At 43.6% G+C, this 24,878-nt stretch overlaps 1 protein-coding gene across 3 annotated transcripts in view; it reads left to right on the top strand.

Moving 5' to 3' along the window:
* Positions 1-24,878, top strand: part of TTC39B (tetratricopeptide repeat domain 39B) — a 97,644-nt gene that overhangs the window by 31,987 nt on the left and 40,779 nt on the right. For all 3 annotated transcript variants that reach the window (XM_084834535.1, XM_084834534.1, XM_084834533.1), the window contains one exon: positions 7,162-7,196. In XM_084834535.1, coding sequence (XP_084690661.1) covers positions 7,162-7,196 — 35 coding nt within the window. The remainder of the gene's footprint in view (positions 1-7,161; positions 7,197-24,878) is intronic.

Below are 24,878 nucleotides of genomic sequence, written 5' to 3'. Positions count from 1 at the left end.
AGCAGTAGTGTGATCCTTACTAAAGAAAACAGCATTTGACCATTTGAACTCAGACAACTACTATGCGGTCACAAACCTTTCCTTAAGTGGTTTTGGAGGAAACTGATTACTTAGATCCAGTTCATGTTCTGACCTGTGTTCAGGACGGAAACTGCCTTGGTCCCTCTACTGGATGACTTGTGCCAAGGAGTGGATAGTGGGAGTGCAGCTCTCTTGGTACTTCGGGACCTCTCAGTGTCATTTGACACCATCGGTAGTGATATCCACCCCATGGTCTTTGGCTTGTGGGGTGCCACAGGGCTCCATTTCATCTCTCACACTCTTTATCTATATGAAGCTGCTGGGAGAAATCTAGAGGTTTGGGCTTCGGTGTCATCAGTATGGGGATGACATGCAGTTCTAGTTCTCTTTTCCACCAAGGAATCCAAGGGAGGAAGTGGGATTTTTGAACAAATGTCTGAATGTGGTATTGGGCTAAACAAAGGAGAGCAAGATGAAACTTAATCTGGGAACGTTAGAGGTTCTTTGGGTTTGGAAAGTTATCAGATCTAGATAGTAGTGTAAAACTGCTTCTGGGTGAGGTTGCACTCCTTTTAAAGCACCAGATGTGTACCACTGGGGTGCTCCTGAATTCATCATTATCTGGTGAGTCACAGGTAGTGGCAATGGCCAAGAGTCCTTTTTACAAGTGCTCACTTCTGCACCGGCTGCAGCCCTATTTGGAGCCGTCAGACTTTGCCACAGTTAACCGTGCACTGGTTACCTCCAAATGTGACTGCTGCAATGCATTTTATGTGAGGCTGCCTTTGAAGACAGTGTGGAAGCTGCAGTTGGTACAAAATGTGGCTGCCTGAATGTTGGTCCACACAAAGAAGTCTGAAAATATAACTGATTTTGCACCAGCTTCATTTGCCAGTAAGGTTCTAGGCCCAATTGAAAATGCTGGTGTTAACCTTTTAAAGCTCTTAATGCAAATGATGTTGAACTTCTCAGATGTTGGACTGCAACTGCCATAAACCCTCACTATTGTCTCTGCTACCTAGGGCTGATGGGAGTTGCAGTCCAACAACTAGGATCATGTTATTTGAAGGGCCACCTTCACCCATACAATCCGCTCATACATTAAGATCTGCTTCAGGGGTCCTTCTTGAGTGCCTGCCATTAAGATTGGTTAGGTTGGCGGGCAAAAGAAATAGGAGCTCTTCAGCAGTGGCCTGTTGACTTGTGCCTTGCCCTTCCATCCATTCAGGCAAGCTTTGAAGACCTTTCTCTTCAATGGTGGCTTTAACTGACATTGTAATTAGCTTTGTATTTTTGGATCAGCTTCTCAATGTACTCTGAATATTTCTTAATGTTGCTCTGTCTTTTTATGTTGCTTTATGAGGGCATAGCCTAAAGTGTCTAAAACACTTGAACTTGATAAATAATTCACCAGTAAGTAACAGATAGGATCAGTCACTTGCTTCAGTTCTTTCATTAGTTTTACTACTAGTACTATCTACTTGCTTGGGACAGGTGTGGAGGAGATCATTGTAGGACACTGAGGTGAGCTGGTTGCAACAGATAGATGATCTGACTTGGGGATAATTCCCTTTGGAAGAAGGATGCAAGAGTTAGAAGGAAAAACTGCAAGTCTCATTTGGAGTATCTTGGGGCCGAGCTACATATTATGTTAAGTATGCTTTTTAAAAAGCTGGATACTTCTATTTCAAAGGAAAAGCAGCCTTGCGGGGCCCTGATCTGGATTGTGCTCCTGCTCCAGATTAGGGTCTGGTGGTGGTTTCCTGCCAAAAATCACCCTAGCTGTTATTTGCCTCCAAAGGTGCTGCTTATTGTACCTTTTGTAGGCTCCTGACTATGAAAGTGCATTCCACAATAAACTAGTTTTCTATTTAAGCTGCCACTTATTTCTGGTTTTATCATCCTTGTAACTTTTTTTGGAACTTTTTCTAGTTTTCAATATCCTTCTTAAACTTTGGCCAGGACTGAATACAATGTTGAGTACGTACACAGCTCCAAGAGAGCAAACTTGTATCCCAATATCCAATTTAAGCAAATACTAGTAACTATTAACAAGCTTGCATATGCCCAGTGTGCCAAGCAGAAGATACTACCTGCAGCTTGGCAACTTATATCTAAACCATTGTGACACACTGGTGAGCTCTCCCCACAATTTAGGGATTGCTACTGTAAACAATTATTAACCATAATTGTAAAGATATTTTTTGAAGTATGCACTTGAAAAGGAATCATTCCCTGACTCAACACAAAAGGCCAGCCAGGTGAAAGAAATACGTCAGAGTCTCTCTTAAGTAACAGTTGAATATTGCCCTTGTGTGACACCATCGTCCAATTATTGGCACACCAACAAATGATATTTGTAACAGATTTGTGTCATTGGTCAAGTTCTTAGAATTGCTTTCTTTTTTTAGTGCATCTGACCTAAGTTCATAAGAGGTGAAATAGAGCCTGGGTAACACGGCAATTCATTATCCTATTCTGCCTTTAAATACAAAAGCAAACAAATCCCAGATGAGTTGGGTGTCCTTAGCTTGATATTCTTTCATAAAGCAGAAGCAGCATTAATCTAAAGATCTCTAATCTAAAACAATCAGTACTTTTTAAACCGACTGCCATATTGTACAAACTCTGCCTCTGAATTTCTGGCAGTTGAGATATAGTTTAATGCAATATTTGTCAAAGTTCGAAAAACTTAACTATCCCCCCAAATGAATTGGTTTTTCATGATTTGACCTTATAAACACATCCACAAGTTAAATGCATATTCTAGTGTTCTCTCTATAGGAGGATCAGTTATATCCACAGCTGTGGGGCCTCAGCTTCTAAAGGTATTTAACACTGGTACATTAAACTTAGTTTTGAATACAACTTCTTAACTTGGTATATAAGGGCAGAACCCATTTGGGGCATAAGGTTCAGCACCATGGATAGCACCTTTAAAGTTTTGGCTGGTGGTAACTAAAACCCTGAAGGGAACCACTGCCCCTCCGGAACTGGCGACATCAGCCGCCACTGCTGAATAGTGATTGCTCCCCCCCTTTTTTTCTTTTTAAACTGTCCCTAACAAGCCAAAAATGTGAACTGACCTTCTGCAAGGCGTTCTAGTTTGGTGACATGTTCCATATCTTTGGGTCTTTCCAGAGACCTTCATGGCAAGCTGGAACTTTCCGGACACCTTGGGGGGGGGGGGCAATGAGAGTGTGCATTCCTGTGAACTTATGTAAACCCAGGGTCATTTCCTGTCAATCAGTATTCTCCTCTGCCTGTTCCTGACCTGTTGTAAAGCTCAGAAGTCTTTGTTAAGCTTTGTAAGTGTCTTCTGCCTTCCAAAAACTGGGCAAAGGGGGTGGTGGATGATTGTGAGATTGAGCTTTAGTGGAGATTCCACTAGTTCACAACTAAATTGCTGTATTTCTTTCTGTTATTGCTGGAAATGGGGGTGGGGGTGGAGTTACATATTTTGCTGGTGATTTGGATTCCATTTATTTTCTATGCACAGAGCTTGCGGTGGCTTGCTTCCCGGTAAACATCCATAAAACTGCATTGCTCATTGCGGCTTTGTTGTTGTTGTTCAGTTGTTCAGTCGTGTCCGACTCTTCGTGACCCCATGGACCATAGCACGCCAGGCCTTCCTGTCCTGCGCTCTCTCCCGGGGCATGCTCAAGTCCATATTCATTGCATCAGTGATGCTATCTAGCCATCTCATCCTCTGCCGTCCCCTTCTCCTTTTGCCTTCAGTCTTTCCCATCATCAGGGTCTTTTCCAGAGAGTTTTCTCTCCGCATTAGGTGGCCAAAATATTTGAGCTTCAGCTTCATTATCTGTCCTTCCAATGAGCAGTCGGGGTTGATTTCCTTTAGGATGGACTGATTTGACCTCCTTGCAGTCCAGGGGACTCGTAAGAGTCTTCTCCAGCACCACAGTTCGAAAGCATCGATTATTCGGTGCTCAGCCTTCCTTATAGTCCAGCTCTCACAGCCATATGTTACTACTGGGAAAACCATAGCTTTGATTAGACGGACCTTTGTCGGCAAGGTGATGTCTCTGCTTCTGACTATGCTGTCTAGGTTTGCCATAGCTTTCCTCCCAAGGAGCAAGCGTCTTTTAATTTCATGGCTACAGTCACCGTCTGCGGTGATCTTGGAGCCCAAGAAAGTAAAATCTGTCACTGCTTCCATTTCTTCCCCTTCTATATGCCAGGAAGTGATGGGGCCAGATGCCGTGATCTTAGTTTTTTTAACGTTGAGTTTCAAACCAGCTTTTGCACTCTCCACTTTCATGTCAACTTTCACCCTCAACAAGAGGCTCTTTAGAGAGCCACTAGGGTGGTATCGTCTGCGTATCGGAGGTTGTTGATAATTCTCCCGGCAATCTTAATTCCGACCTGTGATTCATCCAACCTGGTGTTTCTCATGATGTACTCTGCATATAAGTTAAATAAGCAGGGCGACAATATGCAGCCTTGTCATACTCCTTTCCCAATTTTGAACCAAACAGTTGTTCCATGTCTGGTTCTTACTGTTGCTTCTTGACCCTCGTACAGTTTTCTCAGGAGACAGGTAAAGTGGTCTGGTACTCTCATCTCTTTAAGAATTTGCCACAGTTTGTTGTGATCCGCACAATCAAAGGCTTTAGCGTAGTCAATGAAGCAGAAATAGACATTTTTCTGGAATTCTCTTGCTTTCTCCATGATCCAGCCAATGTTGGCGATTTGATCTCAAGTTCCTCTGCCTCTTCGAAACCCAGCTTGTACTTCCGGTAGTTCTTGGTTCGCATAATGCTGAAGCCTAGCTTGTAGGATTTTGAGCATCACCTTGCTGGCATGTGAAATGAGCACAATTGTGCGGTAGTTTGAACACTCTTTGGCGTTGCCCTTCTTTGGAATTGGAATGTAAACTGACCTTTTCCAGTCTTGCGGCCACTGTTGAGTGTTCCAAATGTGTTGGCATATTGAGTGCAGCACTTTAACAGCATCATCTTTGAGGATTTTAAATAGCTCTTCTGGAATACTGTCATCTCCGCTAGCTTTGTTGTTAGTAATGCTTCCTAAGGCTCACTTGACTTCACTCTCTAGGATGTCTGGCTCAAGTTCAGTGACCATACTATCATGGCTATCAGGACATTGAGATCTTTCCTGTATAGTTCTTCTGTGTATTCTTTCCACCTCTTCTTAATCTCATCTGCTTCTGTTAGGTCCCTGCCTTCTTTGTCCTTTATCATGCCCGTCTTTGCACAAAACGGTCCCTTGAGATCTCCGATTTTCTTGAAGAGAACTCTAGACTTTCCCATTCTGTTGTTTTCCTCAATTTCTTTGCATTGTTCATTTAAGAAGGCCTTCTTGTCTCTCCTTGCTATTCTCTGGAACTCTGCATTCAGTTGGATAGATCTTCCCCTTTCTCCCTTGCTTTTCGCTTCCCTTCTTTCCTCAGCTACTTGTAAAGCCTCATCAGACAGCCACTTTGCTTTCTTGCATTTCTTTTTCTTTGGGATGGATTGAGTTGCTGCCTCCTGAACAATGTTACGGACCTCTGCCCATAGTTCCTCAGGCACTCTGTCTATCAGGTCTAATCCCTGAAATCTATTCCTCACCTCCACTGTATATTCATAAGGGATATGATTTAGGTCAAACCTGAATGGTTTAGTGGTTTTCCCTACATTCTTCAATTTAAGCCGAAATTTTGCAAGAAGCAGCTCATGATCTGAGCCACAGTCAGCTCCAGGTCTTGTTTTTACTTCTGAGCAAATGCATGGTGGGCGTGGGAGCGGGGAGACAGAGAAATGGCTTGGTCTTCTGTGCATTGCTAAAGATGTGGTAAGAGATGCTCCCTGTGCCTTATCTTGGCTTAACTTCTGAGTAAACATGCATACAGACACTGCACATTTAAAAAATATTCCTTTGGCAGACTGATACAATACAAAAAATTAAAAATGGCACTAAATTGGCTTTGTCCCCTTTGGTTCCACCCACTGAATTTAGCTCAGTTTTGGCTCTGCCCATCTCTAGAATGTGGTTCCCAATATGCTTCCAAGAGAAGAAGCCCTTGGGCCAAAAATGTTTCCTCATCACTGTATGAAATTATAATAATGCAAAGTTATTTTTATAGTACTACCACTTATATTATTAGAAGCTACAATTATGTATTTATTTGGTTTATATCCCACCCTTCCTCACAGGAAGCCCATCATATCAGTATACTTCTAATATTTATTAGTACTGCACACATGAAGACTCCAGAAGTAGGAGCATTTCTACCAGTAAATACAGACCAAAAGAGATTTTGAAATCCAGTGTGAATGTAGCATCTTCCAAAGGGGTACACAATATTTTTGGTCCCAGGGGCCACATGTGATGCGGACTTGGGGGCTTCATACATACACACATGCACATACACCAGAATGTAGTTCTGTTGATCACTAGAGCAAATCCATGTCCTCTTTCTGCCTACCCTTCCCCTCTGTTGCCATTCTCTGCTTCCACAGGTCACCACAGCACAGGTACAGCTGATACAAAATAATTGGGTGCCTAGGCAGTTTTGCATGCTGTTCTCTCTCTTGCTCTATGAAGGGGGAGAGACAGGGGACTTCTGTTCACTCCCCCTCCCTCCATCCATTCCTCTCCTCTTTTCCCATCACCACATTTTTAAAAAGCATAAACTCCTACCACTGAGTTTGGAGCCCTCCTTAGATTCTGCCTCCTCCATTTTTTAAAAAAGCATTTTCTTAGACAGCAGACCCACTTTTCTTGCTCCCTCCCTCCCTCTCTGCCTGCCACTGCCCAGTTTGGTGTTTTTTTAAAAAACGCTTTCTGCTGGGTGGCTGGAGGAGCAGGAAAGGCTACTAGCATGTGTTGCAAAGTGCTGCACTGGCTGACTCCCAAGGCTGTAGTTCCACACCATTTCAATTTAAATCATTTTCTCCAGAACAAGAATTGATGGGAAAAAGTGAAATTGGCAGGGAGAGGGATGGGATTTGGTGGCATTGGCATCAGGGCACCTGTGTGTGTGTGGGGGGGGTGCATTTCTTTTTTCGCATGCATCCTAATCTACTACATAAAGTAGCTGAATTTTTTTATAGCGAAATAGTTTAACTTTATTAAATCTATTTGCAGCTTACTAACAACTTGTTCTTACAAAATTTTCAGGAAAACTTTGAAGATGCCTTTGAAAACATCCCTGTGTAAGTATAATTCATTATTACCTCATTCTTCCAGTGGAGATAAAGACAGGGAAGTTAGAAGTGAGAAGTAGTATAAAACTAAATGTAGTGCTTTGCTTTCTGTTCTTCCCATATCGTCTAGTGCCAGTGCTGTTTCTCACTACAGCAGAGTGGTGCCTGAAATTGTGCACTTTGGGTTAAAAGTATGAAACGTGGTATACATTGACCCATACTAAAAAGTTGTACATGGATCCCAGTAAGCAGTGCCCTCCCCAGGGGGCCGTGGCGGGGGAGAGAGATTGAAAATAGTATTCTGTTTTTTAGTACATGAGCCAGGACAAGAGTTTGTTTGTTTCGTTTCATTTCTATACCGCCCAATAGCCAAAGCTCTCTGGGCGGTTATCATATTTGATAACTAATGCTGAATGTGACCGATAGTAAGGTCTACACTGCAAGATATGGGTGGTACACCTGCAACAAGCACGTGGTTCACCTGCAACAAGAAAATAGGTGGTACACCTGCAACAAGCATGTGGTTCACCTGCAACAAGAAAATAGATGGTACACCTGCAACAAGCATGTGGTTCACCTGCAACAAGAAAATAGGTGGTACACCTGCAACAAGCATGTGGTTCACCTGCAACAAGAAAATAGGTGGTACACCTGCAACAAGCATGTGGTTCACCTGCAACAAGAAAATAGGTGGTACACCTGCAACAAGCATATGGTTCACCTGCAACAAGAAAATAGGTGGTACACCTGCAACAAGCATGTGGTTCACCTGCAACAAGCATGTGGTTGTGTTTAATCACAATATATATAAATCTTACCCAGGGCCAGCCCTGCCACACAGCAAGGGGAAGCAATCGGCTTAAGGCAGCACCAGCAGGAGGTGGAACTGTGTGGTTACCCACAGCTCCAGTCCTCTGTGAGTTGCTATAAGATTGCTTCCAGCCCAACAGTTTGGTGTCAGACATTGTCAAGTGTCTTGCCACCAGGCCAGTAATACGTGAGTGAGCGAGCGAGTGAGTGAATGAATGAATGAATGAAAGAAAAGAAACTGGGGCTTGCACCTCAAACAAAGCTTTGGGCCACCTGAAATTATGTACCCAAACCTCCGGGAAGGTAGCCTCTGTGAGATGCCACAGCATTGCACCCTGTGTAAGTATAATTCATTATTATCTCATTCCTCATTACCCCACTTCATGGGGTGCAAGACACTTTCAAGAACGGCACTCCCATTCAAATAATATCCAGTGTATGCAGAAATGAATGAGGAAGTGTAGGTGTGAACCCCACAAAAATCTGTGGGCCACCCGCAGCCATACACCTGAGCCTCCAGGGGAGTATCTTCTACGAGTAGCATACCATCCTGTGGGGAGGCATTTATTTACTTTTTCCTCTCTCATTTTTTTGCCTAAAATTAGTTCTTGGCATCGATCTTCTACAGCACGGATCTCTGCATGTTACTCAGAAGTAAGCCCAGTTGAAAGTGTGCAGCCTTAGTTGTGCTTCTGTAGATGTGTGATAAATATTTGTAGACTAAGAGTGAACTGAGATGTCCCTGAATCATATCTCTTCTCAGACATGAATTTATTAGGCTTTACACAAGCCCCTATTCTCAGCCTGGAGATAATACTGGATAGCATCCTATACTGCTGCTGTGCCTCCACTAGTTCTGTTTCACTAGTGGAATCCACCAGTAGCACAACAGGAACTAGCAATTCCAAAAGAAACATGGAAATGAGCGGGAACACGTAATTCTTCTTTGTGGTCACTGTGTATCACACATATGGATTCTTCACCTGCATGAAGCCCCCATTCAGGAAACTTCTGTAGGTGAGGAATTTTCAGTGGGAACCCAGCCGCACTGTCCCAGCACTCATGTCCCTAGCAGGTTCCAGCCTATTTCCTCAGTTCTCTTTCAACTGCCATTTCAGCAGCCTCATTGGGAACTGCTCTTGTCATTCAGTGACCTATTTGTGAACTACTGAGTGTTTTTTATTCTGTCTTTTTCTTCATCTTTCAGTCGTTTTTCTGCCTATCATTTTTTATTTTAGCTTTCAGGTCTCAATCTCCAGAATCGCTTCTTTGCCTCCGGTTACATGACTTTCAGAAAATATGTTTGCTGTGGCAGCAAACTTCCACCCATGAACAGGCACTTCTTGTGTCTTTTCTCTCTTGGGGAAGTCTACAAAGTCAACGCCTGTTTGCATTGTGAAGCGTTTACAAAGCAGGCAAGGCAGAACTGCTGTAATAGACTCAGAGCTGTTCTCTGGAAAAGAGTACTTGAGAAGCTGATGCAACTATGGCCATGGCGCACATGGCAACTGACCCTGCTGATGAGATGTTCCAGATCCTATCTCACTCATCGCAGCCTTTGGGAATGGTGGAATTGGCCTCCTTTCCTCTTCAGATCCTGGAGTTGGGGTGCATTGACCCACCTACACCTGGCTGGTTGCTAACACTCTCAGTGGCAAAGAAAACCCTGTTGAAACAGGCCAGAGCACAGAAATCTTCTGAGCCAAAGAAGAAGTCGAAAGGGTCTGTCAAATGGACTACTGATTTGGCAGCACACTTGCCTTGGGACCGACTGTATTGGTAACAACCACACCTCCAATGATACTGGCACCCTCACCATTGCTGGGCTCCCCCTTCCCAATACTGTCTGACCTGATGTCATTTGTCTCGAGGGATGAAGCTTTATTTGACCCAACACTGATAGCATCTGGAAGGCAAGAGGATGTGTCACTGGTACCAGTTCCAAGCAGGAGGCACGACAGCTGTCAGAGAAGATCTCCATCTCTGTATGGTTGTTGATCACCAAGTCATAAGGATTCTCTAGATTTAACATTTTCCAGCTACTGCCCTCCTATTAGGGAACATGCCCCTAGGTATTATGAGTGTCCAAGGTGCAGATCCCTTTGTGAAATTGGGAGAGACACTTGACATGGGATATCCAGATATGGAGGACCACCCAGGGATAAATACTATCAGGCTTACCCAAGCTATCCTAGAGTGACCTCAACCGCTCAATACCAGGATCCTCCATCAGCTCCCATCTCCCGACCCTGTGACTAGGAACTCCACCACCTGTGCTTTTACCATGTTGGTTACCTGCCATGATTCTACCAATGCATCCTCCAGTTTCAACCTCGGTCCTGTGAGTGTTACCAACGGCTCCCCCATCAGCCACACTATCTGTGGAACAGTCAAATGTCTCAAGATCCTCCACATTGCCTCTGGTTTCTTCAACCACTATCACTTTGACCACCTCATCAGTGTAGGTACATAGGACATTGGCATGTGTGGATGCTCGACCATTCAATCCTCAAGGTATTTTTCCACAGTCAGGTACAGACAACTGTCAGTCAGACTCAATTTCTTATTCCTCCCTCACACAGTCCACTTCATCTCTGGATGTACAGTTGGTACCCAAAGACCCTGCTTCTCCTTCGGAGGATGTGGGCATGTTCTCCAAGCAAGTATTCCAGATGGCAGAGTCACTAGGTCTGGAGACTTCGCAACCAGCCGTGATGGTAAAGGTCACTGTCTTTGATATGGTCCGTACCGAGGCTTCTCCTCCAGTAGCACTTCCTCTATTACCTGCTCTATTGGAAACAATACAGTAGTCTTGGAAGGCTCCCTTATCAATGACCCCCACCTTGAGGAGGTTAGAAAGCATGTATTGGGTGTAGGAGAAAGTCTCTAGTTTGCCTGTTTACGCACCCACTTCCTAACCCTGTCATTCTGGAGACTTGTCAGGGCAAGTTGCAACAAATCCATTTTTCACCAATGGTTAAGAAAGGGAGACACTTTGACTTGATGAGTTGCCAGATCTACTCTTCTGCAGCTGTGAGTCTTTAGGTCTCGAACTATCAGATGACAATGTTCCTATGGGAGAAAGTGGAAGGTCTCTTTTCATCACATCTCTGAGGACATAAAAGGGCTAGCAGCATAGGCTTACATCACGTTGGACTCCTGGGTCCTGTCTGTCATTCGGAGAAGCTACCAGATCATGTTCAACACACTCCCTCTTCTTGGTTCAATCCGGACTACCAACCCTTCACCAGCACTGCAAACAGAAGTACAGATCCTCCTTGCAAAGGGGACTGTAGAACACATCTCACCACATTGGATTTGTGATGGTTACCACTCCCGGCACTTCACCATTCTGAAGAAGGATGGATGGCTTTGACCAATCCTGGATCTCAGGAATGTGAGCTCCTTTATTACTCCCAGACGATTTCAGATCATAGAATAGTAGGGTTGGAAGGGGCCTACAAGGCCATCGAGTCCAACCCCCTGCTAAGTGCAGGAATCCAAGTCAGACCATCCCCGACAGATGGCTGTCCAGCCTCGTCTTGAATGCCTCCAGTGTGGGAGAGCCCACTACCTCCCTAGGTAATTGGTTCCATTGTTGTATTGCTCTAACAGTCAGGAAGTTTTTCCTGATGTTCAGCCAGAATCTGGCTTCCTGTAACTTGAGCCCATTATTCTGTGTCCTGCACTCTGGGATGATCGAGAAGAGATCCTGGCCTTCCTCTCTGTGACGACCTTTCAAGTACTTGAAGAGCACTATCATATCTCCCCTCAGTCTTCTCTTCTCAAGGCTAAACATGCCCAGTTCTTTCAGTCTCTCTTCATAGGCCTTTGTTTCCAGTCCCCTGATCATCTTTGTTGCCCTCCTCTGAACCCTCTCCAGTTTGTCTGCATCCTTCTTAAAATGTGGTGCCCAGAACTGGACACAGTACTCCAGATGAGGCCTAAGTGCTGAGTAGAGGGGAACTAGTACTTCCCGGGATTTGGAAGCTATGCTTCTATTAATGCAACCCAAAAGAGCGTTGGCCTTTTTTGCAGCCACATCACATTGTTGGCTCATATTCAGCTTGTGATCTATCACAATTCCAAGATCTTTCTCGCTTGTAGTGTTGTTGAGCCATGCATCTTGTAACTGTGCATTTGGTTTCTTTTTCCTAGGTGCAGAACTTGGCATTTATCCCTATTAAATGTAATTCTGTTGATTTCTGCCCAGCACTCCAGTCTAGATCACTTTGAATTTTGTTTCTGTCTTCCAGGGCACTAGCTATCCCTCCCAATTTTGTGTCATCTGCAAATTTGATCAGCATTCCCTGCACCTCCTCTTCCAAGTCATTAATAAAAATGTTGAAGAGCACTGGGCCCAGGACTGAGCCCTGCGGTACCCCACTCGTTACCTCTCCCCAGTTTGAGAAGATCCCCTTGATAAGCATTCCTTGAGTCCGATTCTGTAGCCAACTGTGGATCCACTGGATTGTTGTTTCATCTAGCCCACTTTGAGCTAGTTTGCTCATCAGGATAACATGGGGCACTTTGTTGAGCGCTTTGCTGAAGTCGAGGTATATTATGTCTACACCATTCCCACAGTCCACAAGGGAGGTTACTTGATCAAAAAATGAGATCAGATCTGTCTGGCAGGATTTGTTCTTGACAAATCCATGTTGGCTTCGAGTAATCACGGCATTGTTTTCAAGGTGCTTACAGATAGATTGCTTTATCATCTGCTCCAGAATTTTCCCAGGGATTGATGTCAGACTGACTGGTCTGTAGTTCCCAGGTTCCTCCTTTTTCCCCTTTTTGAAGATAGGGACAACATTAGCCCTCCTCCAGTCATCTGGCACTTCCCCCATCCTCCATGATTTCTCAAAGAGAATAGACAGTGGTTTTGAGAGTTCTTCTGCCAGTTCCTTTATTACTCTAGGATGCAGTTCATCTGGCCCTGGAGATGTGAACTCATTCAAAGTAATTAGGTGTTCCTTGACCATATGCCTATCGATCTCAAGCTGCAGTGCTGCCCCTTCAGCCTGTACTTTGCCTTTGCCAGTGGAGTCATAGACCCTCTTCTGGGAGAAGACTGAACCAAAGTAGGAATTGAGCACTTCTGCCTTTTCTTTGTCATCTGTTATCATTTTGCCTTCCTTATGTAATAACTGAACCACCATTTCTTTGTCTTTTACTATGCATGTATCTGAAGAAAGCCTTTTTGTTGCTTTTAGCATCCCTCAGTATCCTCAGCTCGTTCTCAGCTTTGGCCTTCCTGATGCCATCCCTGCAATTCTATGCTACCTGCCTGTACTCTTCCTTTGTTGCTTGGCCTTCCTTCCACTTCCTATATGTGTGGTTTTTTGTGTTCAGGTCATCTCTAACCTTTTTGTGAAGCCACATTGGCTTCTTCTGTTGTCTTCCACCTTTTCTTCTTCTTGGAATTGTTTGTAATTGTGCCTTGAGAATTTCTTTTTAAAAACTCCCCCCTCCCATCCTTTTCTCCTTTTCTCGTTAGAGTCGCTTGCCATGGGACCTTGCTTGTCATTGTTCTGAGTTTATTAAAATCAGCTTTCCTAACATCCAGGGTACGCGTTTGACTACACTCGGCTTTTGGTTCCCTTAGAACCAAGAACTCAAGTATAACATGGTCGCTTTCCCCCAGAGTTCCTGTAACTGCTACTTTATCCACTAAGTCATTTCTGTTGGTTAGAATCAAGTCAAAGATAGCCGATCCTCTAGTTCCTTCCTCTACTTTCTGTAGGAGGACGTTATCTGCCACACAAGTCAGGAATTTCCTGGAGGGGCCATGTTTTGCAGAATTTGTCTCCCAACAAATATCGGGGAAATTGAAGTACTCCATCATGCTTCCTTGAAACATTGGCTATTTGATGGTCATGTTGTCATTGATACTCCCATTGGTTTGCATAGGCGAGTGGTTTGCATAGGCGAGTGGTTTGCGTCAGTGGATCTGAAGGACACATATTTCCATATTGCCATCAAAGAGAAATACCAACACTTTCTTAGATTTGTTGTCAGAACTGATTCCTGCATCAGTTGGGTGTTGCCCTTCAGTCTTGCCCCAGCACCGAGAGCCTTCACCAAATACATGGCAGTGGTGAGCGCTCACTGCTACATTGATGATGGGTTGATTGTGGCCTCCTCGAGGAAGGAACTTGTGTAGACCACTTTGCACATGTCACCTTCTCAAGAAGCTTAGATTTTGAGGCTGCATTTAGGCCGTCTCAAGAAACTGAGGGAATAGGCAGGAACCTGCTAGCAACATGCACACTGGGACAGTGGGGGAGGGTGCCTGCCCAAAATTCCTCACCTATAGAAGTCTCCTGAATGGGGCTCCATGCAAGTACAGAGCCCATATGTGGGAATGCACAGATGACCACTTGAAGAACTACAGTTACAGGTAAGCGACTTCGCTTTTCCAGAATGGGTAGGACAGTGGAGCTTCCTTCTGCAAGCTCTGCTGCCCCGCCCTGTTCTGCAAACAAGCATTAGTGCTTGTGTCCGGTTTTTTAGGAACCGCTTGTTCCTGTTGTGTTAGCGGTCCATTCTGCTAGTGTGGGGGGCAGTATGCTATACTGCCCAGTGGTCCCAGCTGGGGGAACTATTGAATGGGAACTATCTGTATATCTGACCCTGTCCAAGTGGTATTGCATCTTTAACCAATGTAGCAGTGCAATAGGATGAAGCCCCAGAAGCAGCTCCAGTGCCACTGCTGCAGTGTGAAAAGATGCTGTTGCATTAGCAGCGCTGTTGTAAGGATTACTCACACACTATATGTGTGACACTTTGTACATTTGAAATGTACTATATACATGCTAAACATTAATATTATCAGTGATTTTAAATCCATTTTATGGCATAATTACTTTAGGTAGAAATACTATAACTTTTTAGAATAGCAGAATCTTCTGGCAATTACAAATTTCAGGAGTTGGTATGAAGAAACACTAGAAGTACATTTCCCTCTCCTTGTTTCCCCTTTCCTCGTACTGAAGTGGGATATTCTTAAACCTTGATCCTACCAAAGCTGCTCTGGGTAGTATTATTGCAGAGACAGAAGTCAGAAGTGTTTAAGAAAGGTTAGCTTTTTAATCTCTGTGGTTAGATTCCACTGTTATCTTTCCACAGAGGTGTACAGAATTGGAACACCATCAAGAAGTAATGAAAATAGCCCTATATTGAGAGTTTTCTCAGAAATGTAGGAAGTAACATAAGTCATGGGCGGGTAACCTTTTTTAAGCCAAGGGTGCATTCTGTTGGGAGAAAGTTGATAGTGGGTGGGACAAGAGCCAGAAGTGGGTAGAGACTCTTCTCTCCCCCCACCCCTACTGCGCCCACATTTGCATGCATGCTGCCCAGCTGCCACCCACCAATTATGGTTAGAAAAAAGCTCCCTGTGGTATCAGCGGGAGCTTTTTTTCTAATTCTAACTGCCACACAAGGGAGGGCGGTTTTCCCATGATTGCAGTTCATGGGGATTACAGAATTGCCACCTCAGAAGTGCCTGCTTGCAGTGCTGTCTCTCATTCCTTGCCACAGTCCAGCATGCAGGAGTGAGGGAGAAAGAGTGCTGTAGGCAGACAGGTGCACGTACAAAGTCAGATGTCCAACCACTGAGTGTGGAGGACAAGTGCTTTCTGGAAAGATGCCCTCACCACCATGCTCTGTAGTTTATTTATTTAAAGTATTTTTATTCTGCTGCTCAGCCAGAGCCGCTTACCATCAATGTAAAATAAGACTGTCTCTGCCCACAGGCTTGCAATCTATAAAGACATAGCACACAAGAAAAAGAGGATGGGGAGGGAAAAGGAGAAAATTATGTACCCTTTCAGCTGGTGGAATGGCCCTGCTTCACCTGGAGTTGGGGTGGGAGGAACAGTCCAAATGAAGCAGGCCCTGATGTCCCCTCTGCTTGCTCCTGTCTCCCTTGCTCTTTCTTTCCCACAGGGCAATTGATGCCAATTAACCTGCTCCTGTCTCCAAGACATATACTGCTCCTCAGCTGTCTCTCATTGTCTCAGATGCAGCTGGATAATGGGAAGGAAAACAAGAGAAACGGAGGGGGCGGGATAGACCAGAGGGTGGTCATGGGCCAGATGGAAAGGGCCACAAAGTTCCTCACCCGTGGTTTAAGCAGTTATATTTAAACCATTTTAATTTCACTTATAGCAAATGCAGCTAAATGAAGTACTTTGATTACACTTGTGTTTGGAGTTGAATGCATATATATTAGATGATGAAAAATTCCCAGAGGTTATTGGAGTCTAGTAAAGTATCTGGAAAGTATAAAATGGGCCATATACTAAAGTGGTTAAAAAATAAATCCCAAACTGTGTTTAGTGAACACATGCCTCTTCGTTTTGCAAATTATACAATGTGTCTTTTTATTTGACCTGACTCTTCATTTCATGGATAAGTAAGTGGTTGAAAGAAGACTTTTAAACTAAAACCTGCAATTTGTAGATGAATAAATCATTGAAAGGCACATCTGTGTTCAACATAATTTACTTAAAATGTTTGCTCTGGTTAGGAAGAAAAACTGCAAGCTTCAGTTGTGTGAATTCTGGAATTGCTATGTTTTGCTTCATTAACAGTTAAATCTTGATGCACTTTTCTAAGTGAATTTGCATGTGTTGGGTTTAATTAAAAATAATGGATCATCCTTTCCACCACTTGAACTTTTTTAGTTTTAGTTTTGGAAATGGCTTTTGATTAGGTCTTGTCACGTTACAGCTTGGGAAAGGCCACAATATGGTAATAAGAATTATGTCTGCATTAAAACACGTGAAGAATATAGTAAACCCATTTTCCATGAACATGGCTGCACTGTTTATTTTAAAGACTTATATGCTGCTTTTGAAAACGAAGGGTGCTTCCAGACAGAGGGCTTCTAATACTACCAATCAAAAGACATTAGGGTTATTTAACCCACAGCACCCTAAAACAGAGCATGGGATATGTGAAGGTTGTTTAACCCTCACATAACCCTTGCTTGCCAGGTTCACAGGCCACGACAACCCCCAAGTGGGGTTGCATATTCAAAATGGTGGCCGCACCCACCCTGCATATACCACAGCCTCACAGTGAGTTAATGTGGGTTGTTGTGTGAACCCAGCCTTGCTAATAAACCAGAGTTTGATAACCACAAACACCCCATAAACAGAACCCATAGTTTGTTGTCAGGTTGTGAACTGTGGGTTGTTCATGGTTAACAAACCAGAATTCATTAGCACAGCTGGGTTCACACAACACAACAACTCATGTTTCAGCAACAACCCATGGTTCAATGACGACTCACACTCAATGCATACTCAACCTTGATTGTCATGTTGTGTGAACCCAGTCATTGTGGAGCTTTTCCATCTTTCTTTCCCTAAGGGGTTTTCTGTGTCAAGTAAAAAGATAGAAGATGTGGTAGGAAAACATGGGGAGGGTTACAAATGGAAGTTAACATTTGGATGCACATACACGTAACATTCTGTGAATGAGGCAGGGCAATTGTACAATAAAAGCCTCATCTGAAAGCACCCTAAAAGTCTTCTCAAAGCAACTCACACTAAAAACCAAAACTGTATATATAATTAAAAAGTGACAATTACTTAATTTTAATACCTAGAAAGGTAAAAGAACAACACAAACAAATCAGACAACCAGCATAACATCACAAATTATTCCAAGAGCGATCAAAACAGGAGGAATAATAGATTCAGCTAATCTGGTTTCCTATCAAAGGTGGTTTGAATTTAGTTATTTATTTACTTACTTACTTAATTACATAGATTTAAAAAAGTCTTTAGGGAGGGAGCAAGTCTCTCTTGAGAGGAAATGCCAGAGTCTTATATCAGTGAGGTTAAGGGTGCCAACCTATGCATGTTTAGACAGAAAAAAGTCCTCCAACTTCCAGCATTCCCCAGCTAGCCATACTTGCTTGGAGCTGTAGGACTTTTTTGTGTCTAAACATGCATATGATTGCACTTTAAATTGCTTTAAATCAAGCAATGATTCTATTTTCACTGGGTTATGAAGGGCAACGGACATTTCTTGTTAGTAACATGCTTAGCCCTATTAACAGAACTTGTTATATAATAATAATAATTTTAATTATAATTATAATTATACTTATAATAATATAATCATTGCATATAATAATTATAATCATAATTAAAATTATTATATGGGGCTCCACTGGTCTCCCACCCTAGAGGTTTAATCAGTTCCACGCCTGCTTAGCTTCACCAGTGTTGCAGCATCAGACAATCCTAGACAGCTTGGTGAACCTCTCATTATGGATTCTTCTTGACATGCAACAACATTTCCACATGGAAAGCTCTTCAGAATAGGAAAAAGCATCCCCCACCTCTTGTCTGCTCGTCTCTCCTTTGGTGGTTGTCCAAGTCCAATCTGATGAAGGGAATTAAAGTCTTACAACTTTGTCCTTCTCGGACACTTACCACGGACGGTTCTCTAATGGGATGGGGAGTGCAATGCACATCTTTCTACATTCACGCGAAGTAGTCAACTTATACATCAGTGCATTGGAGCTTCTTGCGATGGTATAAGTATTTCACGCCTTCAAACCTTGTGCAGTCGTACAGTCCAGGGACCGCAGACAATACAACTGCAGTTTTCTAGTTGAACTAATAAGATGGCGTATGTTCTGAGACTATGCTCCCTCTCACCTTGGACCTGTTGTGAGGGATGCGCCAATCCCATATTTTCCCTATTACAGTGCATTTGTCAGGAGACTGGAATATAGTTATGAACGCTGTGAGTTGGACCATAAGGGTGTTCCACAAATGGAAACTCACCCCTTCCATCTTTTGTACTGTATTTCACACATGGGGCACTCCAGTCATTCATCCGTTTGCCACAGAGGAGAACACTGGGTTCTCGGTTCTGCAGCAGAGTGGGAGTGTCCCCCTTGTAGCTTAGAGATGTATATCTCCACCAGTGGAGTACCCCATTACTTTATGTATTGCACCATTTCCACTAATTACAAGGGTGGTAGCCAAGATATGGACTGACAACTTGGATTTTAACCTGATCACCCAGTGCTGGCCCCCTCAGCCGTGGTCCGCCACTCTGCTTCTTATGCCCTGGCAAAAGTTATTTTAATTCACCTACCTGAAAACTCTTTATGATCCAGGACCATTACATAGTATGGCAAATGGACCTAGGTACCCTCCAGCAAATGGCATGGCGGATCTACCTGGTTCATGTTTTTCCCAGGAGATCCATGCAGTTCTAGATGCGGCTAGAAAAGCAACTAGTCAGTGGTCATACAGAGCCTAGTGGGCAAAATTCACATCCTTTCTTGCTCATATGGAGCTCTCACCATCTGACTGTGACACTAACTGCATATTTATTTATTAATTAAATTTATTAATCGCCCATCTGGCTGGTCACCCAGCCACTCTGGGCGATGTACAACAAGAACAATTTAAAACAATAAAATTTTATTTTATTATGTAATACGGTTCTTGATATTCTCCTGCCTCTAAAGCATTAGGGCCTAGCTTTCTAGTCCCTTAAAGTCTACCTGACCACTATCTCAGTCTCCTGTGTGCTGGTGGATGGGTCATTGGTCTACTCTCACCTAGAGGTCAAGATGTTCATTGATGGTTTATATAATTTAAACCCACGTGCCTCTCCCTGACCCCAGCTTTTCCATGGTCCTCACACAGCTCACCTCTAAACCTTTTGAACTTCTCGCCACTTGCAATATCAACCTCCTGACTACCTTTTTAATGGCTACGTCTGCCTAACAGGCAAGTGTGCTTTGTGCACTGAGGCCCAACCAGCTGTATATGATCTTCCATAGAATAATGTGGCCTTCAGACTAGATATTGCATTCCTCCCTAGCAGGGCCAGTGTGGTATAGTGGCTAGAGTGTTGGACTGGGAGCCAGGAGATCTGGGTTCTAGTCCCCACTCGGCCATGGAAGCTCACTGGGTGACTTTGGGCTAGTCACAGACTCTCAGCCCAACCTACCTCACAGGGTTATTGTTGTGAGGCTAAAATGGAGAGGAGGAGGATTATATACGCCAACTTGGGTTCCTCAAAGAAGAAAAACAGTGGGATATAAATGAAATAAACAAACAAACCCTTGGAAGTTAAGTTACACTGCCTGGACATTTCTCAGGGTTTGCTGTTTTATGTGAATAGGACTGCAGCTTTCCTTGCCTCTACCAGAGTCTTTATTTGCTGTGAAGGGCCATGACATGTACAGCTGGTCACTTTGCAGATGTTTGCATAGTCGGTTTCTGCTGGCAAAGTTCTCTGTTACAACCTTGCTCGCCTCTTGCTTCCCATGGGATTACATAGTCATTCAACACAGACCATGACTGTGTCTGCTGCCTTCCTTTGAGGGATCCCCTTGCCTGAAGTCTGTCAAGAAGCAAGATGGGCCCAACCTTCTGCATTTATCCTGCACTACAGACTTTACACCAGGGTGAGGGTAGATGTAGCTTTTGGGCGGTGGTCCTCTCCCCTCTCCTGGCAAGACACCTGCCCACCACTGGTAAGTTAGCTCACTAATCACCCATATGTATGAGTCATAAAGACCATGAAAAAGGAGGTTCTTCAAGTGGTTATCTATGTACTCACACAACACAACCTCATCCCCATTTTGATGTCCCACTGGTTTTTCATTCTACCTCTAGAGTGGAGTGGAAATTGACAGGGGGCAGGCTCCAGCCAAAATTCTATTCAGCTCTAGAATGTTGTAGATGATGCTCTGCACAGGCACAGAATGCAGATGTGTAAATACAAAGTTGTCCACTTGAAGAACCACAGTTAAATTTAAAAAAAAAAAATCATATTTTGAATCTGCTTTTAATGTCTACTACTAAACTGCTTTAAAATGCCATTTGTTTATACTTCAGCGTTACCTAACACAATTAATTTTAGTATCATACACTTTGCCAAATCTTAATTTCTTATATATGCTTTTGTTAGGGATTATTTGTCCTGTTTCTGTTCAGTTACTTCTTAGTTTTAGAAACATTAATTTGTTTATTAAATTCATTTACTGCCCAACTGGCACGTGCCCTCAGATTGATTTACAATAATAAAAAACACAAATAAAACACAAATCAACAATAAACTAACAACCAAAATAATAAATACGATAAAAATATAAAACATTAATTAAAAATATTAAAGAGCCTGCATTTTGTCCCTGAAAATCAGCACCTCCTTGCCCCACATTTCCTCCAAAGCTCTTGCACATGTGGTCCCTTCTTGCCAGCCATACACAAAACTTGCTGTTCTGTGTTCTGGGCTGTGTGAATTTTTCCCTATCCCCAATTTTCATTTGCCTCACCTTTGCTTTTGCTGTCTGCCTTTGCTTCCTTTGTTTTCTGCTTTTCAGGTCACTGCTTGTTTCACTTGTTTAGCTACCCTGAGTCTGGGCCCTGTGTCCCATTGCTCTGCTGTCTCCTGGATTTCCTTCCACTTCTCAGCACTTAGGTACTTTGCCTTTAGATGCTCCCACTCCAGTTTCTAACTCTTGAAAGACAGAATTCTGGTACCTGATTGCAGGCCAGGGACAGAACCTGGTGGGGTCAAAGTATGGGGCCCAGCAGAAAACAATTGAGTCATCAGAAAATGCTTTGTTCATTTAAAGTGGACAGCTGTTACAAGTGCTTGCAAGCCCATTGCCATCAAGCTGTACCATCCAAACATGGTATCAGGCCACAGCAGATCAGCCTAACACAATCCAGACTACAACATTTCACATGCACAAAGGAAAAACTAAAAGTACAGGCTGTGCAAATAACGTAGCCACGGTCTACAGATGGTTATATTTATAACATTCAGCATACTATTAAGGAATTAAACATTTAAAACACTTTCTAGAAAATACTCATTTTACTTTTGAGCAATACAGATGCTGTGTCTCTTGTTGTTGTTCAGTCGTTCAGTCGTGTCCGACTCTTCATGACCCCATGGACCATAGCACGCCAGGCCTTCCTGTCCTGCGCTCTCTCCCGGAGCGTGATCAAGTTCATATTCATTGCATCCGTGATGCTATCTAGCCATCTCATCCTCTGCCGTCCCCTTCTCCTTTTGCCTTCAGTCTTTCCCAGCATCAGGGTCTTTTCCAGGGAGTTTTCTCTTCCCATTAGGTGGCCAAAATATTGGAGCTTCAGCTTCATTATCTGTCCTTCCAATGAGCACTCAGGGTTGATTTCCTTTAGGATGGACTGATTTGACCTCCTTGCAGTCCAGGGCACTCGTAAGAGTCTTCTCCAGCACCACAGTTCGAAAGCATCAATTCTTCGGCGCTCAGCCTTCCTTATAGTCCAGCTCTCACAGCCATACATTACTACTGGGAAAACCATAGCTTTGATTAGACGGACCTTTGTCGGCAAGGTGATGTCTCTGCTTCTTACTATGCTGTCTAGGTTGGCCATAGCTTTCCTCCCAAGGAGCAAGCGTCTTTTAATTTCATGGCTACAGTCACCGTCTGCGGTGATCTTGGAGCCCAAGAAAGTAAAATCTGTCACTGCTTCCATTTCTTCCCCTTCTATATGCCAGGAAGTGATGGGGCCAGATGCCACGATCTTAGTTTTTTTAATGTTGAGTTTCAAACCAGCTTTTGCACTCTCCTCTTTCACCCTCAACAAGAGGCACTTTAGATCCTCTTCGCTTTCTGCCATTAGGGTGGTATCGTCTGCATATCGGAGGTTGTTGATAATTCTCCCGGCAATCTTAATTCCGACCTCTGATTCATCCAACCCGGCATTTCTCATGATGTACTCTGCATATAAGTTAAATAAGCAGGGTGACAATATGCAGCCTTGTCGTACTCCTTTCCCAATTTTGAACCAATCGGTTGTTCCATGTCTGGTTCTGACTGTTGCTTCTTGACCCTCGTACAGGTTTCTCAGGAGACAGGTAAGGTGGTCTGGTACTCCCATCACTATAAGAATTTGCCACAGTTTGTTGTGATCCACACAATCAAAGGCTTTAGCGTAGTCAATGAAGCAGAAATAGACGTTTTTCTGGAATTCTCTTGCTTTCTCCATGATGCAGCGAATGTTGGCGATTTGATCTCTAGTTCCTCTGCCTCTTCTAAACCCAGCTTGTACTTCCGGTAGTTCTCGGTTCGCATACTGCTGAAGCCTAGCTTGTAGGATTTTGAGCATCACCTTGCTGGCATGTGAAATGAGCGCAATTGTGCGGTAGTTTGAACACTCTTTGGCATTGCCCTTCTTTGGAATTGGAATGTAAACTGACCTTTTCCAGTCTTGTGGCCACTGTTGAGTGTTCCAGATTTGTTGGCATATTGAATGCAGCACTTTAACAGCATCATCTTTGAGGATTTTAAATAGCTCGGCTGGAATACTGTCATCTCCGCTAGCTTTGTTGTTACTAATGCTTCCTAAGGCCCACTTGACTTCACTCTCTAGGATGTCCGGCTCAAGTTCAGTGACCGCACTCTCATGGCTATCAGGGACATTCAGATCTTTCCTGTATAGTTCTTCTGTGTATTCTTGCCACCTCTTCTTAATCTCATCTGCTTCTGTTAGGTCCCTGCCTTCTTTGTCCTTTATCATGCCCGTCTTTGCACAAAACGTTCCCTTGAGATCTCCAATTTTCTTGAAGAGATCTCTAGTCTTTCCCATTCTGTTGTTTTCCTTGATTTCTTTGCATTGTTCATTTAAGAAGGCCTTCTTGTCTCTCCTTGCTATTCTCTGGAACTCTGCATTCAGTTGGGTATATCTTCCCCTTTCTCCCTTGCTTTTCGCTTCCCTTCTTTCCTCAGCTACTTGTAAAGCCTCATCAGACAGCCACTTGGCTTTCTTGCATTTCTTTTTCTTTGGGATGGATTGAGTTGCTGCCTCCTGAACAATGTTACGGACCTCCGTCCATAGTTCCTCAGGCACTCTGTCTATCAGGTCTAATCCCTGAAATCTATTCCTCACCTCCACTGTATATTCATTAGGGATATGATTTAGGTCATACCTGAACGGTTTAGTGGTTTTCCCGACGTTCTTCAATTTAAGCCGAAATTTTGCAAGAAGCAGCTCATGATCTGAGCCACAGTCAGCTCCAGGTCTTGTTTTGACTGACTGTATGGAGCTTCTCCATCTTTGGCTGCAAAGGACATAATCAATCTGATTTCGATATTGACCATCTGGTGACGTCCATGTGTAGAGTCGCCTCTTGTGCTGTTGGAAAAGAGTGTTTGCTATGATCAGCGTGTTCTCTTGGCAAAACTCTATTAGCTTTTGTCCTGCTTCATTTTGTACACCAAGGCCATGCCTGCCTGTTATCCCAGTGATTTCTTGACTTCCTACTTTAGCATTCCAATCCCCTATGATGAAGAGGACATCTTTTTTTGGTGTTAGTTCTAGAAGGTGTTGTAGGTCTTCATAGAACCTATCAACCTCAGCTTCTTCGGCCTCAGTGGTTGGGGCATAGACTTGAATTACTGTGATGTTGAATGGTTTGCCTTGGATTCGTACTGAGATCATTCTATCATTTTTAAGATTGTACCCCAGTACTGCTTTTCCCACCCTTTTGTTGACTATGAGTGCTACTCCATTTCTTCTATGGGATTCTTGCCCACAATAGTAGATATGATGGTCACCTGAATTAAATTCGCCCATGCCTGTCCATTTTAGTTCGCTGATTCCCAAGATGTCGATGTTCAATCTTGCCATCTCATGTTTGACCACCTCCAGCTTACCTTGATTCATTGATCTGACATTCCAGGTTCCTAAACAATATTGTTCTTTACAGCATCGGATTTTCTTTTCACCACCAGACACATCCACAGCTGAGTGTCCTTTCGGGTTTGGCCCAGCCGCTTCACTCTTTCTGGCGCTACTTGGAAATACCCTCTGCTCTTCCCCAGTAGCATATTGGACA

This window comes from Heloderma suspectum, chromosome 2 (assembly GCF_057233095.1).
Source record: "Heloderma suspectum isolate Gila_16-S chromosome 2, 16-S_ref, whole genome shotgun sequence".
NCBI classification, from domain to species: Eukaryota; Metazoa; Chordata; class Lepidosauria; order Squamata; family Helodermatidae; genus Heloderma; species Heloderma suspectum.
The sequence above is the reverse complement of the archived record's forward strand: the minus strand, read 5'-3'. Positions and strand labels throughout refer to the sequence as shown.